This window comes from Dermacentor silvarum, chromosome 11, assembly GCF_013339745.2.
Source record: "Dermacentor silvarum isolate Dsil-2018 chromosome 11, BIME_Dsil_1.4, whole genome shotgun sequence".
In the NCBI taxonomy this organism is placed as follows: domain Eukaryota; kingdom Metazoa; phylum Arthropoda; class Arachnida; order Ixodida; family Ixodidae; genus Dermacentor; species Dermacentor silvarum.
Window position 1 is genome coordinate 103,832,958 of NC_051164.1, and position 21,648 is coordinate 103,854,605.

General features: G+C 45.7%; 1 protein-coding gene across 5 annotated transcripts in view; it reads right to left on the reverse strand.

The window, feature by feature from the left end:
- LOC119433198 (1-phosphatidylinositol 4,5-bisphosphate phosphodiesterase eta-2) overlaps positions 1 to 21,648 on the reverse strand; it is a 77,322-nt gene that overhangs the window by 12,144 nt on the left and 43,530 nt on the right. For 4 of the 5 annotated variants that reach the window (XM_037700349.2, XM_049659426.1, XM_037700347.2 and 1 more), the window contains exons 2-11: positions 8,361 to 8,531; positions 6,454 to 6,730; positions 5,847 to 5,976; positions 5,152 to 5,267; positions 4,806 to 4,875; positions 4,639 to 4,726; positions 4,028 to 4,145; positions 3,064 to 3,149; positions 502 to 622; positions 305 to 390 (exon numbers count right to left, since the gene is read on the reverse strand). In XM_037700349.2, coding sequence (XP_037556277.1) covers positions 305 to 390; positions 502 to 622; positions 3,064 to 3,149; positions 4,028 to 4,145; positions 4,639 to 4,726; positions 4,806 to 4,875; positions 5,152 to 5,267; positions 5,847 to 5,976; positions 6,454 to 6,730; positions 8,361 to 8,531 — 1,263 coding nt within the window. Of the gene's footprint in view, positions 1 to 304; positions 391 to 501; positions 623 to 3,063; positions 3,150 to 4,027; positions 4,146 to 4,638; positions 4,727 to 4,805; positions 4,876 to 5,151; positions 5,268 to 5,846; positions 5,977 to 6,453; positions 6,731 to 8,360; positions 8,532 to 17,945; positions 18,234 to 21,648 lie in introns of those variants that run through there. The other variant, XM_049659425.1, reaches the window with a different exon arrangement.

The window sequence follows — 21,648 nt, forward strand, 5'->3', positions numbered from 1 at the left end:
TGATGTTTAATTTCCAAAAGTTGCAGAAGAAAAAGCGGGTGACACTGTTTGAGAAGGGCTATGGATGACTTTTTATCCAAATATATCAGCATTCTTTCATTCCATCCCCCCATTGCAATGCAGCCTGCTTGATGAGAAACCCAACCCGTGAAGGTTTACTTTAGCTTTCAAAGCTTGCATCTTTACGCGTGTATCATTGTCATTTATTCACACTCACAAGGCACGGTAATTATGTTTAAACAGTACACAATTGTGGCACCAGAATGTTTGGATATAAAATGATAGAATGTATTAGATAACCTACGGCCCAGCATTTCGACTAGGTGCTTGGCCATCACTTTCTGCTGCTCAAGAGTGCAGTGGTTCTCGAGAGACAAGATCACGGGGTACCTGCACAAATGGTTGACATTTCACAAGTTTTGTCTCATAAGGTTCATCACTGAATTCTAGCAAATTTCCATTACTGAACAGAACATTTGACGGCGTAAACGTTCAACTTACTGCGACTCTTTGAAGGCATACTGCATGACCGACTCGAGGACGTCCCGGAAGAGTATCTTGGTCGTGAGAGTGTAACCATGGTAAACAATTGGCTCATTGTCAGGCCCATCCCACACATCGACTAGAAACATGCAACCAGAGCAGAAATTAGCAAGTTAAACATAAGCCGAGAGAAAAAAAAATCTGGCAGTGAATTCGAGCACTATTTTCAGCAGAAAGTAAAGGTCGGTACTCTAGGAACAGTCTGTTCTTGGTTGATCACTATAGGGAATATGGTCACATACTTTCTAGAAATTTCGCATGGCTCTGCACAGGACAAGTTGGTGTCTACAAGCAACTGCATTCGTGGTGCTGAGCCAAGTCAGTGGGCTCAGCCCTTTGCTTGGAATGCTGTCGCCCATAGAAGCCAACGCGTCCAGTGCCATGACCATATTTTCAAAAGTGAGTGACTGAGAATATGGCCACAGGAAAGATGTACAACACTGTAACAACTAGTAGCTGAACACCTATTAATCGCCTTCATGCATAACATGTGAACGCACAATGGCGTAAATAGATTGCGTGAAAAAAAATATTCATATGTGTATTCCAAGCAAATTACTTTCCTGTGTTTGAAACAATTATTAAACTTTTAAAGTTGCCAATCAAGAGCGTCTTATTTCTCTTCTGTGTTGGTGTGCCTATTCTTGTGGTCTCCTGTTAATCATCCAGCAAGCCCAAAGACAAAAGTGCTCAGGGGCGCTATAACGTAAAGCTATTCCAAACTTTTCTATTCCAATTCTGCAATCAGCCCACCACGATTGGTCAAAACATTTTCAGGCCACTCCCAACTTCACCTGTCTGTCACGCGACGTCACGAAAACTGCGATCGCTCCCCATCTGATATAATGTGTACGCACTGATTATGCATGATTAAACTGCATAAAAGAAAAATAATTATTCCTGATTCGACACCTCTTCACCATTAGCCCTCTGCTATTGGTCCAATGTTTTCAGGCTACGCCCACTTCGCCTGTCTGTCACGCGACCTCACAAAACTGCGAAAACTTGCCACGTCAAAGTGACATGTACGTACGTGAAAAAAAAATGCATTAATATGCCGCACAAAACTGAACATTTTTCTGAATAGCCAGAGAATGCCTCGTTACGAAAAGAATAGAAGATAGCTGCCCGTCAATCGCTCAGCCCCTCGCTACTCGCACCTGTCAGTGAGCACGTATTTATTTGCGCATGATAAACCTTTTTGCGTGGCAGTAAAGCATTATCGAGCCCTTTCGGCACGTATACGACATCGTTCTGCCAACTCTTCCTTGCTGAGGATCCGTTTTAGCGGCATTCTTATCTTTCCGTTGCACGCCGCCGCCATTTTCGACCAGCCACCAAAGCTAAGTAAGGCGAAGCGGACCAATCGGAGAAGCCGGCACTGCCCTCTTCATGCAGTTATCTATTTTCACTGTGCTGGCTCGGCTCCATCGAAACCCTCTCCACTAAAGCGTGCTCCTCGCCTCTTGTCAGCCAATTAGATAACAAACGCCTCTCGGTGCAGGCAATGTTACTCATTTTGAAAGCGAATGACGGTGACCTCCTATAAACGAGAGTGTTTGATTGGGTTGTTCAGACAATGCTGCGGGTCACAGCCCGATGCTTACGTTGGTGGTTACGTAAATTTGACGTCAGGAGATTGGAATAAAAACAGTTTGGAATAGCTTTACGTTATAGCGCCCCAGTTCTCAGATGATTTGAAGTGTACCATCAACTTAATGGGCCCACAAATAAAATAGGAAATAACAAACCAAAATTATATATGTTCTACAAAAAAACTGGGTCTTTTTCAGCATATTACAGAATAAAAAGTTTCTACGAGAGTAGTAGGATGTCTGTGAACTCGCAATCAAATGTTTTACAGAGCACAGGATCAACAATCACTTAAATAGTGTGAACTCTGCCTTTGCAAACACATGTACAACAAGTGCCTGAATGCGTGAATGCTTAAGTCAAGAAATAGTTCAGATTGTGCACCTGTTCTGAAGGAAGTGTAGCTCCTTGCTGTTCCAGAATTTTGCCAGTGCAGTGATTCTCAAACTATAAATTGCAGCTCTACTTTCTCGTTACTTGTTGCATTTTTGTTATCGCCAATGTTTACTTGCTGCCAATGGCCTGGAACACTTTGCTTAAGTGCCATTATGATTTTCCTGAACAATTTGGCTGTGTACAACTTACACTGGTTTATAGCCTGTAGCTCGCAAAAAATTGTGCCTTTTATTCCATCATGGAGTGGCAGGCCAAAGTCATGCTACTGAGGCTGAACTTTTTGCCCTTCCTACTATTTAACTGTTTCTCCAAGTATACTAAATTTCTTGTCTAAATTAGAGCTTAGCTTCAGCTTCTAGGTTGATTTTCAGCGGGAATAAATTTAAATAAGGCTGTCTACTGCCTAGTGCTACAAGACCACTTTTTTACAAGGGATGCTGTGCCGAAGGGCATTAGAGCTGCATAGGTGGCAAAGTCTCAGGAAGGTAGGTGATTCTTAGAACTGAGCAAGACAAAATGGGCATAACTCACGCTCCAGGCAGCGGCATCCTTTCTTCAGTGCCCTGATGTAGCCCTCGACGCTACTGCTGCCAACAAGCTGTCCCTGAACTAGGTACCTGCGTATTATAGATTGGCAAAGGGTGAGGTGTACTAGCCGTTGTCCGATGTACAGATTTAAGAATAGAAATACTAAGCCTGCGCAGCTTCTGCAGTAAGTATTCCAGAAAAGGACTAGCATGTGATAAAAGCAGAGTGAAATACGGGAACATGACATCGCAGAGCAGCGAGAGACTGACTTCCTCTGAATATGAAGATAGTACTTGTGTGGTATCGCAAAAATGTGCAGCGCATGTTTTTCTTGTAGAAAGTGGGCACCTGTGTATGCTGGAAGACCGCTTCGTTTGGTGTCTATCTCAGACTATGACTATGGTAGCGCTTATTAGCTGCAAGGATTCACTTCACCTCACATCATCCTTTCATTCATGTAACAAGTTAATGTTGTGGTTAATAAGCTGGTGACATAGTTGTTACTAACATTTTGATACCATTTCCAACCACAATAACCAAATCAATCAGCTCTACAGGCAGTTCAGTGGCACAGATACGACTGCTGGCAAAGCTCTTCAACTCACAGTGTGTGACTACTCGATGACTACAGGCACTTTGTAATTGAGCAGTTTCTATGAACGTGGAAGCGCAACGATGCTATAATGTGTTGAAGAAATGCGATTCTAAGCATTGCACTCACGAAGTTAAGGCCTTAGAAATGTTCCCATGGCACCTAAATGTTTAAGATGTGTCCACTGATTGATATGAATGTAAGCCAGTTAACTTTCTTGAGACCTCAAAATGTTTTATGGAGAACAAGATGATCTCTGAATGAAGTGAAGCATTGGCCTGTAGCTCAGAAAAGGTATGTCCACTGCAAATGCATGGTGCCTGTTTCACTATCGATGTCTGGGAGAAAAATAGTGTGACACAAAGAGGTCCTTACGTGTTGTGGGACGATGCTATGTAGTAGTGGTTCAGTGGTTGGTTCATATCCTGGCAAACCTGCCGGTGCTTGGTGTCAAATATGTCGTGTTCTTCTGAAAGAAGCATCTCACGAAAACCTGTGCATCGAGGAAAAAAAAATTACTTTCCTTTCACTCTAATTTTCTTTTGATGCACTGCTTCATCAAAGCTACCAAAGATTTCATCCTAAACTTACCACTGTAATGTCTCACACCTTAGAAGTTGTATGTTACAACCTGTACAATGCATTGTTCATTGTTTGACCCTTACATGACTGCTAGCTTGTATGCTTTGTGCATATTATACGTCCAAAGGAAACCGCCGCAGTAGCTTAGTGTCTATGGCATTGCGCTTCTGAGCTTGAGGTCCCAGTTTAATTCCGGCTGCGGCAAGCTACATTTCGATGGGGACGAAATGCAAACACACTAGTGTACCTATAAACTTAAATGCATGTTTAGAAACCCCAGGTGGTCAAAATTTATCCAGATTACCCCACTACAGCATGCTTCATATTCAGATCATGGTTTTGGCATGTAAAACCCCAGAATTCTTACGTACAAGTTAAGTCGCAAAATAGTAAATGCAGTATACCTGAAATTCCAAGATAGCCTTGGGGCTTGTACTTGTCTACTTCATAGTTCTCAATGATCCTCTTGCAGTCTTCAAAGGACACATTCATCTAACCAGAGAATAAAACTAAACTTGCAAAAATTGATTACACACTATGCAAGCACTGTAATAGTGACATCTCATTGTACCTTCTGTTCCTGGGTTAGGAACTTCTGCAGTTGGTCAGGACCCATCACATTCATGCTGTGGCCGGCATACCTTGATTGGAATAGAAATTGGAGCAAGTGCCATTTTTCAGATTGTAGAAATACAGATTTCACAGGCATTTAAATAATACCTTCACAAACTCTTAATTTTAAACTGCCTTTCTGTAACTCTTTTTGTGACCTCTCATGTTGCAAGTTGCATTGCTCCTTGTTTTCATCAGAAATTTTATGTTCACTGCCATTACAAGCTACCCAACTTGAAATTTCTGCTGAAAGTTGTAAGTAGCTATCAACAAATTAACTACGTAGACAAGGGAGTAACCCTCACGTTTTAAAGATGGCATCGATGTCGGGCCGTGACAGGAGGCTGTGGTAGAAGGCTATGAACTCTTCTCGGTCCAGCACATCTTCTCCGCTTACTTTATGCTTCTTGAAATTGGCAGCCTGTGTCCAAGAGGAGTCAAGTATCTTATATCTCGCAATAGTTGTAATCAATATGAATAACGTAAATGCAAGGCTGCAACAGATCTTGCCAGTCATCATAAGGCCATATGGTAAATTTGTAAGCTCGTGATAGAGCAATTTTGCATGAATTGCATATCTGCTGAAGAAGTTAGGATGGATTATGGTGCGTTAGGGATGTCACAATGTGAAACCTACATTAGGTTGTACAAGAATTCTGAGGAAAAGAGTCGACCCAGGTACCGATATTATATTTTAACTTGAATAATTAGTTTCCTATTTTGACATCTACTGCATTCATTTGAAAATTTAAAGTAGGTAAATAAATCTAGTAAATCAGTTCTGCTTAATCCCGTAAGGTGGAGTAAATATAATGAAGGTCGTGCTACATTCGGGTGGATGACAATTTTTCCCTTTCATAAATATACTTTTCCTTATAGCAAATCCCCTGACAGTTGATAAATTTGGTAATGAATCCACATTGTCTTGAGTGCCATTCTACAGCTAGAAAATAGTGCTACTCAAGCTGCCAACAAAACGTGCATAAACATAAGTACCCACATTGAAGAGAGCCCGGCAGTGACGTTTGTCCATGGTGATGTTGAGCTGCCTGAGGAGGCCCTGGCACTCTTGGAAGTTCAGAGCACCACTCTTGTTGACATCAGCTTTCTGAAACTGGTCCCGCAGCCACCTGGTAATAAAAATGAACTGATTGAAGGACATGCTTGCATTGCTAGAAGGGTGAACAACGACGCACAGAAATGTGAATAAGTACATGAACGGCAACATGGGTGGTAGCGTTTATTTTATTCAGTACACACACAGTAATAACTGAAACTTCGATTATGCTCCACCGTTATGAAGTGATTTTCTCCAACATTTGGTTGTCCCATTAGGCATTGACTATTGTGATCTGCGGACTAGAACAGTCATCAACCTACTAAAATGGCATCAGTAGTAGGTATATTTATCTAGCTCACTGGCATCACAAAACTATATAGAAACGTGGACACTCATGCCGAGGGGGCCCAAATATTACATGCCTTCAATGTAGAAAAAAGTTTGTTTGGGAAACGAGCAGTAAAATTAGAAGGGGGGTAGGTTTGTCAACCAACTTCGATCCATGATTATACCCTCCCCTATCACTACATTCCAGGCATCCACGCACCTCTCGTACTCCTGGTCCCTGCGCGTGTTCTTGCAGTTGGCTACCAGGTGGCGCAGACCGCGCACCCACAGGTCGCACTCGTTTGGGGTTCGCGCAACCAGGTCGAGCGTCTCGTGCTTGGGCGACAGGATGAGCGAGAAGCAGCGGTCCTCGTTCATGTCCACGCCGCTGAAAGGCAGGTAGTGCGTGCGCGCGCCGCGGCGATATTTGCGCTCGACGCCGTTAAACACGTCTGTCTTCCAGCCCTTGCGCACCTCCTCGACCTCGAAGATGTCCACTGCAGTTGGAACGGATACAACGATATCCGGTCATACCCGATCGTGGGTTGAAAAGCTTTCATAAAGCAGCAAGACAAAACGATTTATCTCAGAAAGAGACGCACAGCAGACTGAAACCCCTCCGCTAAGGCGGTGAAGAAACGCCACTCAGCGCCGCCACCGACCACAGCATCTCCTTCGGACGCCAGAAAGCTCTCGCGCGAGAGCACGTGCCTCCAAATGAAAACTAGCGCGGGCATATAAGCCATCGCTCACGTGCTCTCGCGTGCACGTGCTCTAGCGTGCACGTGTTTCGAGAATTGCCGCGTCGTTTACAAAGGAGCTACTTGGATCTGACAATGCTTTCATTTCGAATTTAGACTCTCACGTATAAAGTATACGTCACATGGGGCACGTACTTACGCCGCCGTCAGCGGTATTAAGTATATTTCCAAGCTATTGCCCAATTAAATCTGCGCCCTTTATCGTTCTTACCTTTAGTGCATTTCAGTTCAGGTTACGCCATTTGTTTAATTTCTTGCATCCGTCAGACTCCATGCATTTACCAGTTTTAGCAAACTCTCGAGTAGAATTTAGTTTCTCTGATCATTTAGCTTTATCTACCCGAGTCTTGGCCAATCCTCCATAGTGGGTATGAGCCATAATGGTCGGAGTGCCGGGATGTTGTGCTGGTAGGCCGCGCCGATGTTCTATCCCACTATCGGGAACTTAATCAGTGAAGCCTTTTTTGCGAACACTCCCGTATTTCGCTGACCGAGGCTGCTGCTATATTGCTTTGCCGAATAGCTCATATACAGGACAGCTAGCACTCCTGTATATATATATATATGAATCGGTTGATTTATGTAGCCCCATCTGTGATATACCTCTACAAATGTGCCGGTGGCCGGCTCCGCTCTCTACGGAATTACGCAGTGGAACAACAAACGGCACTTTCTGAATGCACCAAATATGTGCGCCTTATATGCGCACAACTCCTTTATTAAAGTGAAGCTTTGCACGCCTTCTTTCCCGGTGTCTGCAGCGCGTCTGCTCAGTGGGTTTTTTCGTCGAGTAAAGTGCGTAGGCAAATTAATGGAGACTGTCATATAGCAATGTGTGGGCCGAACCCGGAGACAGTGTATAGTCAGCAGTCGCCTTGTGTAGAACGTAAACTGTTGTATAGATTTTTTTTTTATAAGAATAGCCGTTTCACGAAAGCTTCTCTTTACACAGATTCCAATATGTGCGTCGGATGTGCAGATTTTCTTAGTGTGATCTATTCGGCAAGACAACAGCAGCTACGGTTAGCAAAGTCCTAGAGTGTTTGCTACACTTCAATATATTGAGTTAAAAACTGTATCACCGTCTGTCCCCCCAAAATAGACTAAGGCAGTCGAGTTGCAATGATTACATTTGTTAGTTGCATAATTGCGCCTATCTGCAGCGCTTTATTCTTGTATTTATTTATTTATTTATTTATTCGTCGTTTAATTAGTTTTATTAGCACCACGACAGTACAGTGGGAACGCTCAAGCAAGGAGATGGGGAGGCCGGTAAAGAGAGAGGGGGGTAAGGGATAGATCTTGTTGGTACGATCCGAATTTCTTCGATAGGGAAGCATGCAAAAAACCCTTGCACCAAACTAACCGTAGGGCTTCCTAGCGAAGAAAGATGGCTTCCTGGAGTTTCTGTACACGAGGTGCATGTTCTCCAGGAGAAGCTGGTAGCGGCGCCGGTAAGTCTTTTTGGCGGAGCGCACCTTGTAAAGGCGCATCCCCCGAGACAGGTGCTGCAGCACATCCTCGATGGCCGCAGACTCTGCACATAGCGAGACAGACAGTGCACGCTGTAAATCAAATTGCGCCCATAAGGGTGCTTTTGAGTGCGTATATATGACTCGCACACAGCCTTACACCCCTCGAAAGGGAGCGTGAAAGAGTGCACTGTAAGTTACGCCCATGCCATAAGGGTGTTATGTACTTATAACTGATACTCTTATACCCCTCGAAATGGGTGTTTTTGCATTAAGAGACACCGTCATCGAGTGTGGAATTGCCTACACTGCACACCCTGGGCAACATCAGATTTTCATGAGCGTAAATGCGAAATTACACCCTTCAAGCCGAATAAATTCAGCAAAAAAGCCGTTGAGAGGAAGCTTTAGCGTGGGAGCACCTATCTAAATGCATGAGAATGGAGAACTATAGTCTTGCTCGGCATCCAATGCACCTATTTTGATGAGGTTGGTTACACTGAAAAGAAAAAGTTAGAGTGTAGTGACAATAGCTAGCAGATTTTTTATATAGGCCGTCAACTTTTTAAGGAAAATCAGCGGAAATTGCACTATTAAAAAAAAAAAACACACACACACACACTACAAGTATGAAGTTTACAGTTCTGTTTACTCGGCAATAAAGAACGATATCACAATTCTGAAAACTGCACGTTTTAATGCATCTAAAGCGGAAGAAATTGGTGTGCTATACACCGCTCTGAAATATACTAAATATACTAATTTGTATATTTAGCAGGGCATTTACGAAACCCTAGTAAACATTGCAAAGAATTCACGTAAGTTGTGAACTGAAATATCAAATTCGCCCGCTTTAGATGCCTTAACAGATGCAGTTGACAAAACTGCAATATCTTTTTTGGTGCAGAGTTATGGATTTGTAAACTTCCTACATTTTCCCTAAACCAGGGGATTCCCCGCAATTTCTTGTAAAAAAAAAGTAGAGGTTGTAAATCAGAATTCTGCTGACTATAGCTGTTAGAATTCCGACATTCTCTCGAATACAGCAGATTTCAGACTGGTCCAGCAATTGTCTCATAATATCATTTCCCATAAAAGCATTTCTGCGTTTCACAACTATTTGAATGGGGAAATCGGAGTTGGTCCTGAGATAAAGCTTTGTATTAACACGAACACAGTAATTTTAAAGCTTATTTACAGGAGCATGAGGTATATATAACTTCTAATTGATCATTTACCAGTCAAAATAATAAATTCAACAGCAAGAGCACGTCGACCACATTTGCATATTTACGCGAACATGAACTGATGAGAATCAGCCATTTATAAGACAGTATAGGAACGCTAATAGACAGCAAATAGGTAACAACAAGCAGTAGAGGTAGATACATTATGACTGCACCGTCCAGTGGGAACGAGCTGGACGAAAGGAAGGTGGGTTAAGTAGATAAGAAGAGACACGAGTTACGTGCACTTCTCGAGACGTCGTATGAGCTGCCTTATTCGATATATCTAGGGCCGTACATTGGAGGGCACTAGTCGGAGCTGCGAACGCTTGTGTTTTCTTCGTAAACGCACGGTAAAGTATATGGGGGATATTGGCGAAATCTGCAGCACATATTTTCGGGTTGCTGTATAGTGATCAGCATAGAATAATTCAGCATCACCTCAGGGTAAATATTTGCATAAATAATTATGTAACGCCACCGTCAGTATTATACTGCAGTGTCACAATAAAATTGCCCACACCCTTACATCCGTGTGAGGTGTAACCTACGAAATATGCACTTCGTACACTTTTTTAAACTTTTTTTTATTCGAATGTTCGCCCCGCGGCATAACGCGTTTGGTGCCATGCGTGCAAGTTATATACACGGTTGTATACAGGATGTCCTACGCAACGTGCGCCAGAATGTAAAAATATGCGAGTGCCAAGTGGCTGGACATGTAGAACCAAGGTAATGTTGTTTGCCGTAGCTTGGAGCAAGTCAGGTTATTTCTTGTATTTCGCCTAATTACATTACTAGTTATTAATTGAACTTTCCAAATAATACAACCAGAGCAAAATCGTCGATCAGTAAACTGTAGGCCATCATGAAAAATTCCCTATCCATCTTTCTATTGCTCCACACGTGCTACATAAATGTTTTTCGAAGCCTGAAAGAAGCACGCGAAAAGTACCGCGCGACTACTTTTCCGTGTTCTGCCGACATTTTATTTATTTTTATTTATTTAGAATACCGTAAGAACGTATGAGCTGTTACAGGGTGGGATATGCGCATACAATAGAGAAATATATGTCATCGGTGAAAATACAAAACCATCGCAAGAAAAAGAATAATAAATACAACTCATGAAAAATACAACTACAAATTTCGTTCGAAGGAAGTCATAGCCATCAAACCATTCTTTAACGGAGCATATAGCTAAATATATACCGTAGGTCAGGCTACTCCACTTGGCCCTCTTTAAGTCAGAGCGCGAGAGTTGCCATGGCTTTTCTTTCTTTTCAGTTTATTCCTTATTCGCGCGCCTCGATGCGTTGCGCGCCGTGGGAGCATAGCAATGTGGAAAGTAAATTTTCTTAACGAGAGGAGCAGCAAAATCCAGCTATAAAGGCGTGCATCTGACAAGCTGCTCGATAAGGTCTAGTGGGTATGTGTGTGGGTATGAACCATAGGTTTCTTAACTATGCATATTTTCTGCGCGGCAAGAATTTCGAGGCGGCGACCTTCACGGTGCACCTGCAGGAAAATGCCGCGCTGTTATTGTCAACCTCCGCACGACAACCTTCTCGAGAGCGTGCGAGCGTCTGCCACAGGCTGTGTATATTCGAGCTACAGATGTTTTGCAGATGACATATCGCAGACGCGACGCTGGGCCTCGCCTTTATTTAGCTTCCGCTATTGCTTCTGCATGCGAGGTAGTTAAAAGGCGCAGCAGATCTACTGCGTATACACTGTAAAAAAAAAGTTTGAGGACGCTTAAGGTTCGCCTTTAAAAGTAGAACGCAATCACATCCAAAGATACCTGCCTGCTTCTCACGCTTCCTGACAACTGCGGCTTATGTAACCGCGATGTTTACCTGCAAACACTGGCGGCGAACGCCATGCACGAAGGCGAGCTTTCTGGTTCTTTTTTTTCTTTCCCCGCATGGCGGGATCCGCCGCTGCTGCGGATGCGCGGAGGCGAGCGCCATCTGGATGGTATTGCAAGGAACCGAGCGGGGCGCGCCGCTCCCACTTTGACCTCAAACGGCAGCAGGAAAAGGGGTTTGAGTTTCCGCGTAACAAAATTATGTTTTCACGTATATTCAAATTACATTCCGACGCTATCATGTCTGCAGGTTATGTGTAGGTCGTACGATTATTCTGACGCATTTTAGTTTGAGAAATTCAATTGGTTCAGTAACGCCTATCACGCAGTGAATGACAAATTTTGGCAGCTCTATTTCCAAGCATTTCATCGTCAAAATCACAGCGTGCTGTCATTTATTTAGGGCGTACACCACGACGCGTACTGCAAGCTCTCAATGATCCGTACACGAGCATTGTTGCATTCTGCCTCCATCGGAATGCTGACGCCGTGAACGGGATTCGAACCCGCAACCTCTCGCTGAACAGCACAACGCCACAGCCACTGATCCACCGCGGCGGGTCTTTGAAGTAAGTTACACCACACACCAGCAACGTCACCAGCAAGTCGCCTGCCGTGTCTAGACGTATAGGGCATAACTGAGGTACTCGGCAAAGTACACGTTCCAGATCAGCACAAAAGGGAGTCATCTACAAACGACGACGGGACGAGCGCTTCCATTGGAAAGCACGTCAAATGATGGCCTTATCGCGGCGGCGAGCTTACCTCCTCCCTCGCTCTCGACTTCCCGGCCACGCCTCTACGGTGCGGGGCCGGCTCCGTTAATTGCTAACGAGGAGGCAAGCTTGCGTGCGCCTAATTACGCTATACATGCAGTGACAACAGAGCTTCTAAACGACCTCGCTGCTGTCTCGCTTTTCATTTCTTTCTTTCCGGGCGTGTCTCCAGCCGCACCGTATATACAGCGGTGGACCGATACGAACGAAAACACTTGAGTTGTCCTTGATTTCTCGTTGAAATCAAGAAGGTACCACGGGACAGGTGTTTCGAGAGGGAAATTACGCAGGACAAAGCGACACGAAAACACGTATACGTTTTTGTAGGGTTGTGCGAATATTCGAAACTCTCGACTAAACATTAGAATATTCTCAAGTTCGATTCGGTCGAACAGTCACTCTTAGCAAATGCGAACTTTTTTCGAATAGTTTCGATTGCCTTAAACCATCAGTTGAGGGCGATGAAACGTTGTATTGGAACAACAGTGCGATGAAATTAACCCCGGCGGTCGTAGTAGACAATACACGAAAGTTACGCAGTGGATCACACTATAGTTCACATTGGGATAGCTACACTTTTCAGACTACACCGCTACCATTCGAACACGCCGAGGAGCCCCGAGTCCGCGTACAGACTGCTTATTTGCTCATAATGCTTCATTTCATCTTTCTAGTAAAGAACGCTTCATAACTTGCAATGCAATGGCAGAAGTTCATTAACGTTGTGAATATAGTAGGATGCATGAACATCGTTTTATATTAATGGTGAACACGGCTGTTCATTATTTGAGAACTATTCCATTCGATTCGGTCGTAAAAATAACTTCGCACACCACTAATGTTTTTTCTTGCTCACAATTGCTGCACGCTCATTCCTGGCAGCACTGAAGTAGTATCCCCCCTCCCCCCCCCCCCTCCTTTTCCGTTCCCGTATGAGCAGATGGCGCAACTGAAAACGCCCACCAAAAAACGCTTCGGACGGCCCGGCCCGTGCAGTACTCTAACTGGGCATCATCGCGACGCCTAAAGTCCCTATATAAGAAAAGTACCGCCATCTACTCTTTCCTCCGCCGCCTCCTCTCCTACAGCACTTGCTTTTATTGCGATAGCAATTATATGGACACTCCAAAGCAGATTTCTGGCGTCGCCGTCGCCGTGAGGTTCCGTATGACGTCAATGGAGATGAAATCGTTGCCGCGCGTCGTCGAAGGCTGTATGTGCGAGTGAAAGGGCGCGAGGGACGCGCGCTTTCATGGGGAGTGAACGCACGGCGGAGAACAAACACGCGTTCTGCGCGGTGCTCCCTTAAGGGCTGCAGAAGTAGGCGTCTCTGTCTCTTTCCTCCTTTACAATCACCCTATATGTACAGCAAACGCGCCTTCTTCGGACGCGCGAAAGGCCGGGGGGGGAGGGGGGGGGAGGCGACGTTTAGCTGCGGCACCAAGTGCCTATTTATATCAGAGGCTCCGGCAACAGTCACCAACGCCGCACGCATTTTGTGCGAACGCGGGCGAAACGCCGACGGCGTCGACAACAGTTCAGCGTGTTGCCGGTGCTGCTGCATGTCCAAGTTTATACAGCTGATAAAGCTACTTTCATTACTCCGTATAGCTCGCTACAAATTTGCTATCGCAATTGATGCTTCGCCTTTAAGGTGAAACTGCGACAACTTTTTTTCTTTACTTTTTGCTTGCGAAAGTCAAGTCGACGGTGGCGCACCTAGAAAGTCCACGTTGAAGCTTTCAGGCCGGGCGCGCGCCGCCGCCGGCGGCTGCGCAGAGGACTTTCAACATGGCTCTGAGGCGGAAAAAAAGAAAATATAAAGAAGTGAAAAGCGCGTGCTATCGTCGTCCAATCGGAGATACAGGAGAGAGAGAAGCGGCGTTTATCAAAGGATGGCGGTACTTTTCTTATATAGGGACTTTATTTGAAGTAGCAACGTTACACGTAGTGTTACTCATGCCATAAGCTAACCTCTGGTGCACACTGTATCACCCAGAAATTGCTTCCGCAAATCCTACTACAGTCCGTGTAACAGTCCGTGTTCATACTTGGAAAAAAAAAAAAAGAAAAATCATAACGGAGAACATCGAAACCAGCAAGACTGTTGGCGCTAATGTAACGGTGTGCTTATTACAGACGTTCGAAATGTTAAAAGTTGCGCACCTTCAATCAGTTTATTATTATTACATAGTAGGTTATAACCTACTATGTAATCATAATTATAATTATGATGCAATACAGTGGAACCCGGATATATCGAATCTAAAGGCGATCACAAAAATGTTCGATATATAGGTAGCACCGATGTATAAAATAAAAATTTTATACAGAAATATTCAAGTGGATTTTAAAGCTGTTCCATATACACAGTAATTCATGGTATGTGGGTTCGATCTATCCGGCTTCGACGGTAATATTTTAGCTTCGTCAAAAGCTACGGTGGCTCCTCCAAGTGGCGGCCCTCCTCCAAAAGACTCCTCCATCCACGCTCTAACCGTGAGCCAGCTCGTATGCCGAACGCGCGTGCGTAAGCAAGGTGTAGATATGTCAACACTTGTTCACGCCGTCTGCGTACGTCTGCGCATGCGCGTGCTATACGACACTTTGGAGCAGCCGCGCGTCCTTTTGTCACAGCAGGCGGGTCGACGGGAAGTGCGTGCTACGCTTGTTTCCCATTGTCTGCCGCTGCTGCCGACGACAGGCATGCCTCGACTGTGCGAAGGACACCTGGTGGAAAGGGTGCGAGTGAGAGAGCGCGACAGAACCAGCGCGGCTTTGAGGCACGTCTACTATACTCGCGGACAACTTTCTGTGGCTATGAAGGGAAAACTACGGTTGCTGTGGCTGCCGTACATGTGTTACCGCGCCAAGTAGTCTGGCAGCGTTTGACAGTGCTGTTTGGTTGCTTGGAACAGATGCTGAATCGACGCAGCTTCCACGTGCGACGGGTTTCGCGTTTGCCCAGACGCGGAAGGGAAAAAAGCCGCAAAATAAGCCAACTTTTACACTCGGTTGCGTGTACTGTCTTATTTAACTGTTGCTAATAAGGTGTCTATGTTTTCTCTTCCCCAGCCTAAACGCACGTGGATTAAAACGCGGTACTCTTTTCAGAAGCGCTCTCACTTGTGGGCGCTTTGCTTCTGTAGCTTTCCCTTCTTGGCCACAGAAAGTTGGCCGCAAGGCGCAACTCTGTGAGGCAGAGAGAGCATAGAAACAATGGACACGCACGAACGCCAGTGGAGCGCTGGTAAGCATGTCGTCTCAGTTTAGTGCAGTTCTTAACAACGACCAACTCGCCTTTCGGGCTTAATTATACACTCAGCCATTATGAAAACGCAAGCGCGTGGAGAAAACGTTTCCTTGAGTGTACTAGTATTCGTATACACGCGGTTGGTTACGCAGAACAGAGGTGGCCCTCACTGGTTATAATATCCTCCTCTCTTGAATACAACTATGGGACATAATCGCTATTAAAGTTGTTTTTTTTGCATTTTATTGGTGTGTTACGAAGTTGAAAACATATTTCTTAAAATTTAAATACCGTGGTTAGATGTCAGTAGCTGCATCTCTATGTACCTGGAAGAAGTAACCATTTCCTCGCGTTTGCTATGGTAATAAGCTGCATTTCATTATCTATAAACGCAGAGATGAAGATGGAACTATATATGTTGCACATGGCCATGTGCTACATGTAAGCTGCTGCATCCTGGATTTTTCACGCAATCTCGAGGACACACACACACGCATACATACACACACATAGATGCACACACACACGCGCACACACACAATTACAGAATAGGAGTTACAGCTATTAACTCAAATTACATACCCTTGTAAACTAACGCACGTGCGAAAACACAAAAGAAACTTTGTGACGGCGCGAAGAGTCAACAAAAAATTCAGCGACTCACTTAAAAAAAAGAAAAACTATATGCAAAGTTATAGGTGCTCTGTATTGAACTGAACGAAGAGTCCGGCTATGCAAAGGGCATTAAAATCTCTATGCAACTTCACCTACCAATATAAGGAAAGCGGAAACTAATCACCTCGCAGAGAACGACGTTCTTAGAATGGGCGAAATCTGTTCTCCCGGTGTTATGGAGCCACTGCTTCCGGCGCACGACATTCCGTTCTTCTCGGGGGATAGAAAATAATGCTAGCCCTTTCTCTGACCTGCTGCTGTATTGAAACGCGCAGCAGCAAGGCATTTCCACGGAGAACGAAGCCCAGATTCCTACAGAACCACGGGAAAACTTGCGAAACGCATGCACGTTCGGTGCGGCAGGGCGACCACCGCATGGAAGGCGCATGGCGGGCGGGAGAAACTAAAAGCGCGCGAAAGAAAGTTTCGCGCCGTTTTCGTGACGTCAGGGTCACCTGACTGGGTCGTATCGCGCGCCGCAGCCATTCAGCGTGGCAGATGCGCTGGCTCCGCGAAAGAGGGGGAGAAAAAGAGGAGTTTAACAGCGCCGGCGAGGGTGTCGCGGCGTAGATCAAAGAGTGCCGCTACTTTCCTACATCAAGGGGTTTTACCAACGGCAGGAGCGGTGGCCGCGCGGCGACCGCGACGAGCCGAGTTGCTGGAGAATCGAGGGCCGTGGTGTGACGTCACAGTGCGGCCACGGCTCAAAGTGCGGTGACGGCGAAGAGTCGAAAACCGTGGCGTATTGTAGCTATCGCTACAAAAACTCCCGATAGAGCTTTCTGTTGCTGAATACGTGCTACATAAGATTGTTTTTCCGAGTGTGAAAGAAGCCCGCGAATACACGCAAAATCGCCACGTGACCAGCCGTTCGAGGCACTTTGCGTGTATTCGCGGGCATCTGTCACGCTCGGAAAAACACTTTTATGTAGCACGCATCGAGCAACAGAAAGCTCTATCGGGAGTTTCTCATGTTGCTCTACAATTTTCTGATTGACACTTTTCATCTAATTATAATATTTCAGAAGCTGATTAAGTAATTAAGACTAATCACCTAATTCGGCGGAATGCAAAAAATAATGCGAGTATCTCCAAGCGACGGCAAACATCACCTTGGTTCTGTCCAGCTATGTAGCGTTTGCATATTTTTAATGTTTGGCTAAAGTTAAGTGAAATACCCTGTATAGAGAGAGACGTCGTGAGGGAAAGGCAGGGAGGTTAACCAGGCTGAGGCCGGTAGACTACCCTGCACTGGGGAAAGGGTATTGAAAGAGAAGGAAGAGAGAAGGTCACACCCTGCACAGTTACACAGTCAAGCGTTTATGGCTGAGTTAGTCAGAGGCGGCCATACTGGCCGGTGCACCTCAGAAAACGCAGCAGCGCCTTTGTAGGCCCGCACATTTGTATAAAAATCTAAATATATAAGCTGTATAATGTTGTGGCAATGGTGCCAACTATGGAAAGCTTCAGCGCAAGCTGCCTAATACGCCCTCCGTGTTCCAGTTTCACACATACCTACACACGAGTGCACAGCGCAAAAAACGAGGACAGAAGAAAGGACACAACATAGGCGCCTGAGTGGTCTCCCTTTTCTTCTCTCCTCGTCTTTTGCGCTGTGCAGTTCATGTCTGATATCGAATCACCAACTCGCCGCCCGAGCTTTCCACTCACTCACATACCTGTCTTTCTTCGCCTTTCCGGACGACACATTGGCCCAGTGTGCAGGGAACTCATAGCTATATGCGAAGCAGCGTCGACGGCCTTGTGTTTATCCTATATGGCCGGGAGGCGCGCAGTTTTTTTTTTTTTTTTTTTTCGCTGACAAACAGGACGTCTTTTGTTCGACGCGTAAGTCGATACGGCGATCGAGGCGATGCTCGATCCTCGCGCGATGACGCGCACAGCAAGCAGCCGCGATCTGCATGCAAGTGACACGGGCGCGGATCCGCACGGACGGTGGCGCATCATGCAGCCGTCGCTGCGGAGACAGGAAGCCGTGGTCGCTGTTGGCTCGTGAGACGTTTCCACGTCGTGAGGAAATGACGCTCGCCCTGTCAACACTGAAAAGCTCGTCCGCGACGTTTCCCGCCGGACAGAGCTGCAGAAGGCGCGTCGATGTCAAGGAGCTTTAGTTTACATCCTCCCTTTCCTCTTGCCAGCGCTGTCCATATGCCGCGAGGAAGTGAGCGTGTGTCGATCACGAAGTTAACAATACAATAAAAAAAAAAACTTCTGATGTGGAGATAGCGCCCCGCGAAGGAAGTCGGAAATACCATCTTTCCAGGGTACGTGTGTGTGTTAAGTGTACTGTACATGAAAGTTTTTTTCCCAAGCCTGAAAACAAAAAGAACCAAAGACCCCGCGAAATGCGAGAAAGTGCGGCGCGACTAGTCACGCGGAAAACGAGTTGATTAATTAATTAATTATGAGTAATTAAGTAATTATATAATTAGGTGAACTACAAAAAAAAAACTGTCTGATTTGCTCCAAGCGACGGCAAACAACATTATCTTGGTTCTGTCTAGCTGTACGTGGCGCTTTCATATTTTCACATTTTGGCAGAAGTAACGTGTGATAAAGAATGCAATTCAATGGATCCGGTGCCATATGCAGTTGAAGACAAATGTGCGAAATACCACTTTAATAACGTTATAATGTTTTCATCCACTTTCATTTCCATTTATCATTTCTTCAACCCAATTAAGAACTACAAGTAATTTCCGCTGTGCTGTCCTCGGCTTCATTGTTTGTTGGCTTCTTATGATATGACTATATATATACTAATACACACGCTGATATTTTTTGAGGCTGCAGGGTTTGCTACTCCAGAAGCTTTTCCTTTAACCTCACTGGTTGATCCGCTTGTCGCTCGCAATGAATCTCAGAGCAGCGGACGCTGCGCCGCGCGGTCATCGCGGAGGCCGTACTTCCCATCCCGCGCCTCCGTGATTCGCGCACGCTTCAGAGCATCGGCGATCACAGGCGCTGCGCTCTTCCAAGCCGCGCGCTGACATCTTGCGGCCGCCGTGTCGCCAGCCGGCGTTTCGTCTCTTCCGCTTTGGCGCAGCGCCAGGGGGCCACGCCCATGGCGATCGTCGCCGACCGCCGCGCCCCGTCCCCTCCATCGCGGTCACGACAAGTGCTCTCAATTTTAATGCGAGGACGCGGAGATCGATGCTCTTACGATGCTCTTACTGTTCCCGAACGACGGCGGGCCTCCTTGCATTACAACTCGCTCGCGAACTTTTCTTGCCTTGGTCGATTTTCTTTTTTTTTCCTAATGCTTTTAGTATTAGGAGTTGTCAAACTAGAAAAAAAAAAAAAATCCCGACGATTTAGTGGCAAATGCCAGAGAAATGGGTTAGCATTACGTCACACCTCTTAGAGGTCCCGCGTCCGCATGATTTAAACCGCGTTCGCCACATTGCAAAGTGTCGTTGAGGAGCCCAGTCGACACACGTCGTGCCTTTTTGAGGAGGGAAGTGCAACTGACCATGGTCCGGAGCAGTTCACACGTCACGGAGAGACGTGTGGTCTGCTGACGTGTTGTCGCACGTCACGAAGAGGACCCACGCTGTGCAGTCAGTTTTCTCTCTCTCCCTCTCTTTTTATTTTCTTGCAATAATTTAATCGTGTATGAACTGAAAAAAAAAATGTATGCGAGAACTCGTCCCACTACGGTTGTACTATTCCAGCACATCCGGCTTCCAGTCTAACTTTTGTACAGCATCGTACAGCTTAATGGATTGCATCCCCAACACACGGTCAAAGCAAGTTGTAGCAGTTCTGTAAATTGCGACACCCGATTGTGCGACGTATAGCTCGCTGTACACCCTTCCTCTGCACAGTAAAAGGCCTATATGGACGAGTGGTAAATCTTCACTTAATATTCTACACTCAACGCCTGCCCTCCAGCGCTTGAGCGGCCGTTGCTTGTACCCTGCAGTGCACACTGCAGTAAGTGCGCGTGCAATGGTGTTGCAACTTTTAGAGTAAAAAAATATAACGAAAACTGGAGACGACCACTTTAGACACGCTCGTGAGGCCGACGGCGCCTGAGAGGAAGTTCTCATTTCGCGTGAAAAAAAAGAAAAGAAAAAAGAAAAGCAGCGCAAGATAAGGAAGCATACGTGCTTTGTTCTGACCCAGTTTTAGGTTTGCCCAACTTTCGGACTACAACACTCCAAACTAAAAAAAAAAAATTAAGGGAGGGGTGGGAGCTAGGGATGAACGTTAAACTAGCGTTGGTTCGCTATCCTTGACATCGCAAGCGCATTTCGTTCAATTATTTATTTATATTCCTTGTTCACTAGTTATGCGGATAATAATTGAATAAATTACATCTTGTTCTGCATGGTTGTTCCGCGCTCGTTCTAATAAGCTCGTACACGCTCGTTTCTATGATCTATGCCTCGTTTGCTAGCAGTGCATGGCATTTGAAAGAGCATAGGCATCGCGCGGTGGTCGCAATGCTTTCCCATTCATCCACGTGTGGGTTAACTAAGTGCCCCTTGAAATTTTTATAACCACGAAGGCACCAGCATCTCCACAAATAGACTCCTACCCTGTTTGCACGTGGTAAGAAAACAATGGTCCAAAACCATATGCTATCAGCACTGCGCGCGATGAGAACCCATAGAGTTTGGGTTTCTGAGCATGCGCAGTGTTGCTTACTCTGATTCTTTGTAGCTTGGGTCAAATCATTTGGTACTAAAGTATTAGCTTTACTTAAGTAAAAAAAAAAAAAAAAAATTTGTCGCAGTTTCACCCGAAAGGGCGAAGCATCAATTGCGATAGCAAATTAGTAGAGAGCTATGCGGAGTAAGGATAGTAGTTTTATCAGCTGTATAAATTTGTACATGCAGCAGCACCACCAGCAACGCGCAGAACTGTTCTCGACGCCGTCGGCGTTTTGCCCGCGTTCGCACGAAACGCGCGCGGCGTTGGTGACTGTTGCCGGTGCCTCTGGGGGCGGCTCGGAGGATTTCGACGAGATCAGAATGGGACACTCGTCGAGCAGCGTCGGAAATCTTACCCACCTTCTCGCCTCGCAACGTTTTTTATATAAATACGCATTTGGTGCCGCAGCTAAACGTCGTCTCCCCTTCCTCCCTCCCTCCCGTCCCTCCACGGCCTTTCGCGCGACGGAAGAAGTCGCGTTTGCTCTCTCTCTCTCTCTCTCTCTCTCTCTATATATATATATATATATATATATATATATATATAATGTGTGTGTGTGTGTGGTGATGGTAAAGGAGGAAAGAGACGCTTAATTCTGCAGCCCTTCAGGGCAACGTTCTTAGCAGAACGCGCATTTGCTCTCCGACATACGTTCGCTCCCCGTGAAAGCGCGCGTCCCTCGCGCCCTTACACTCGCACATA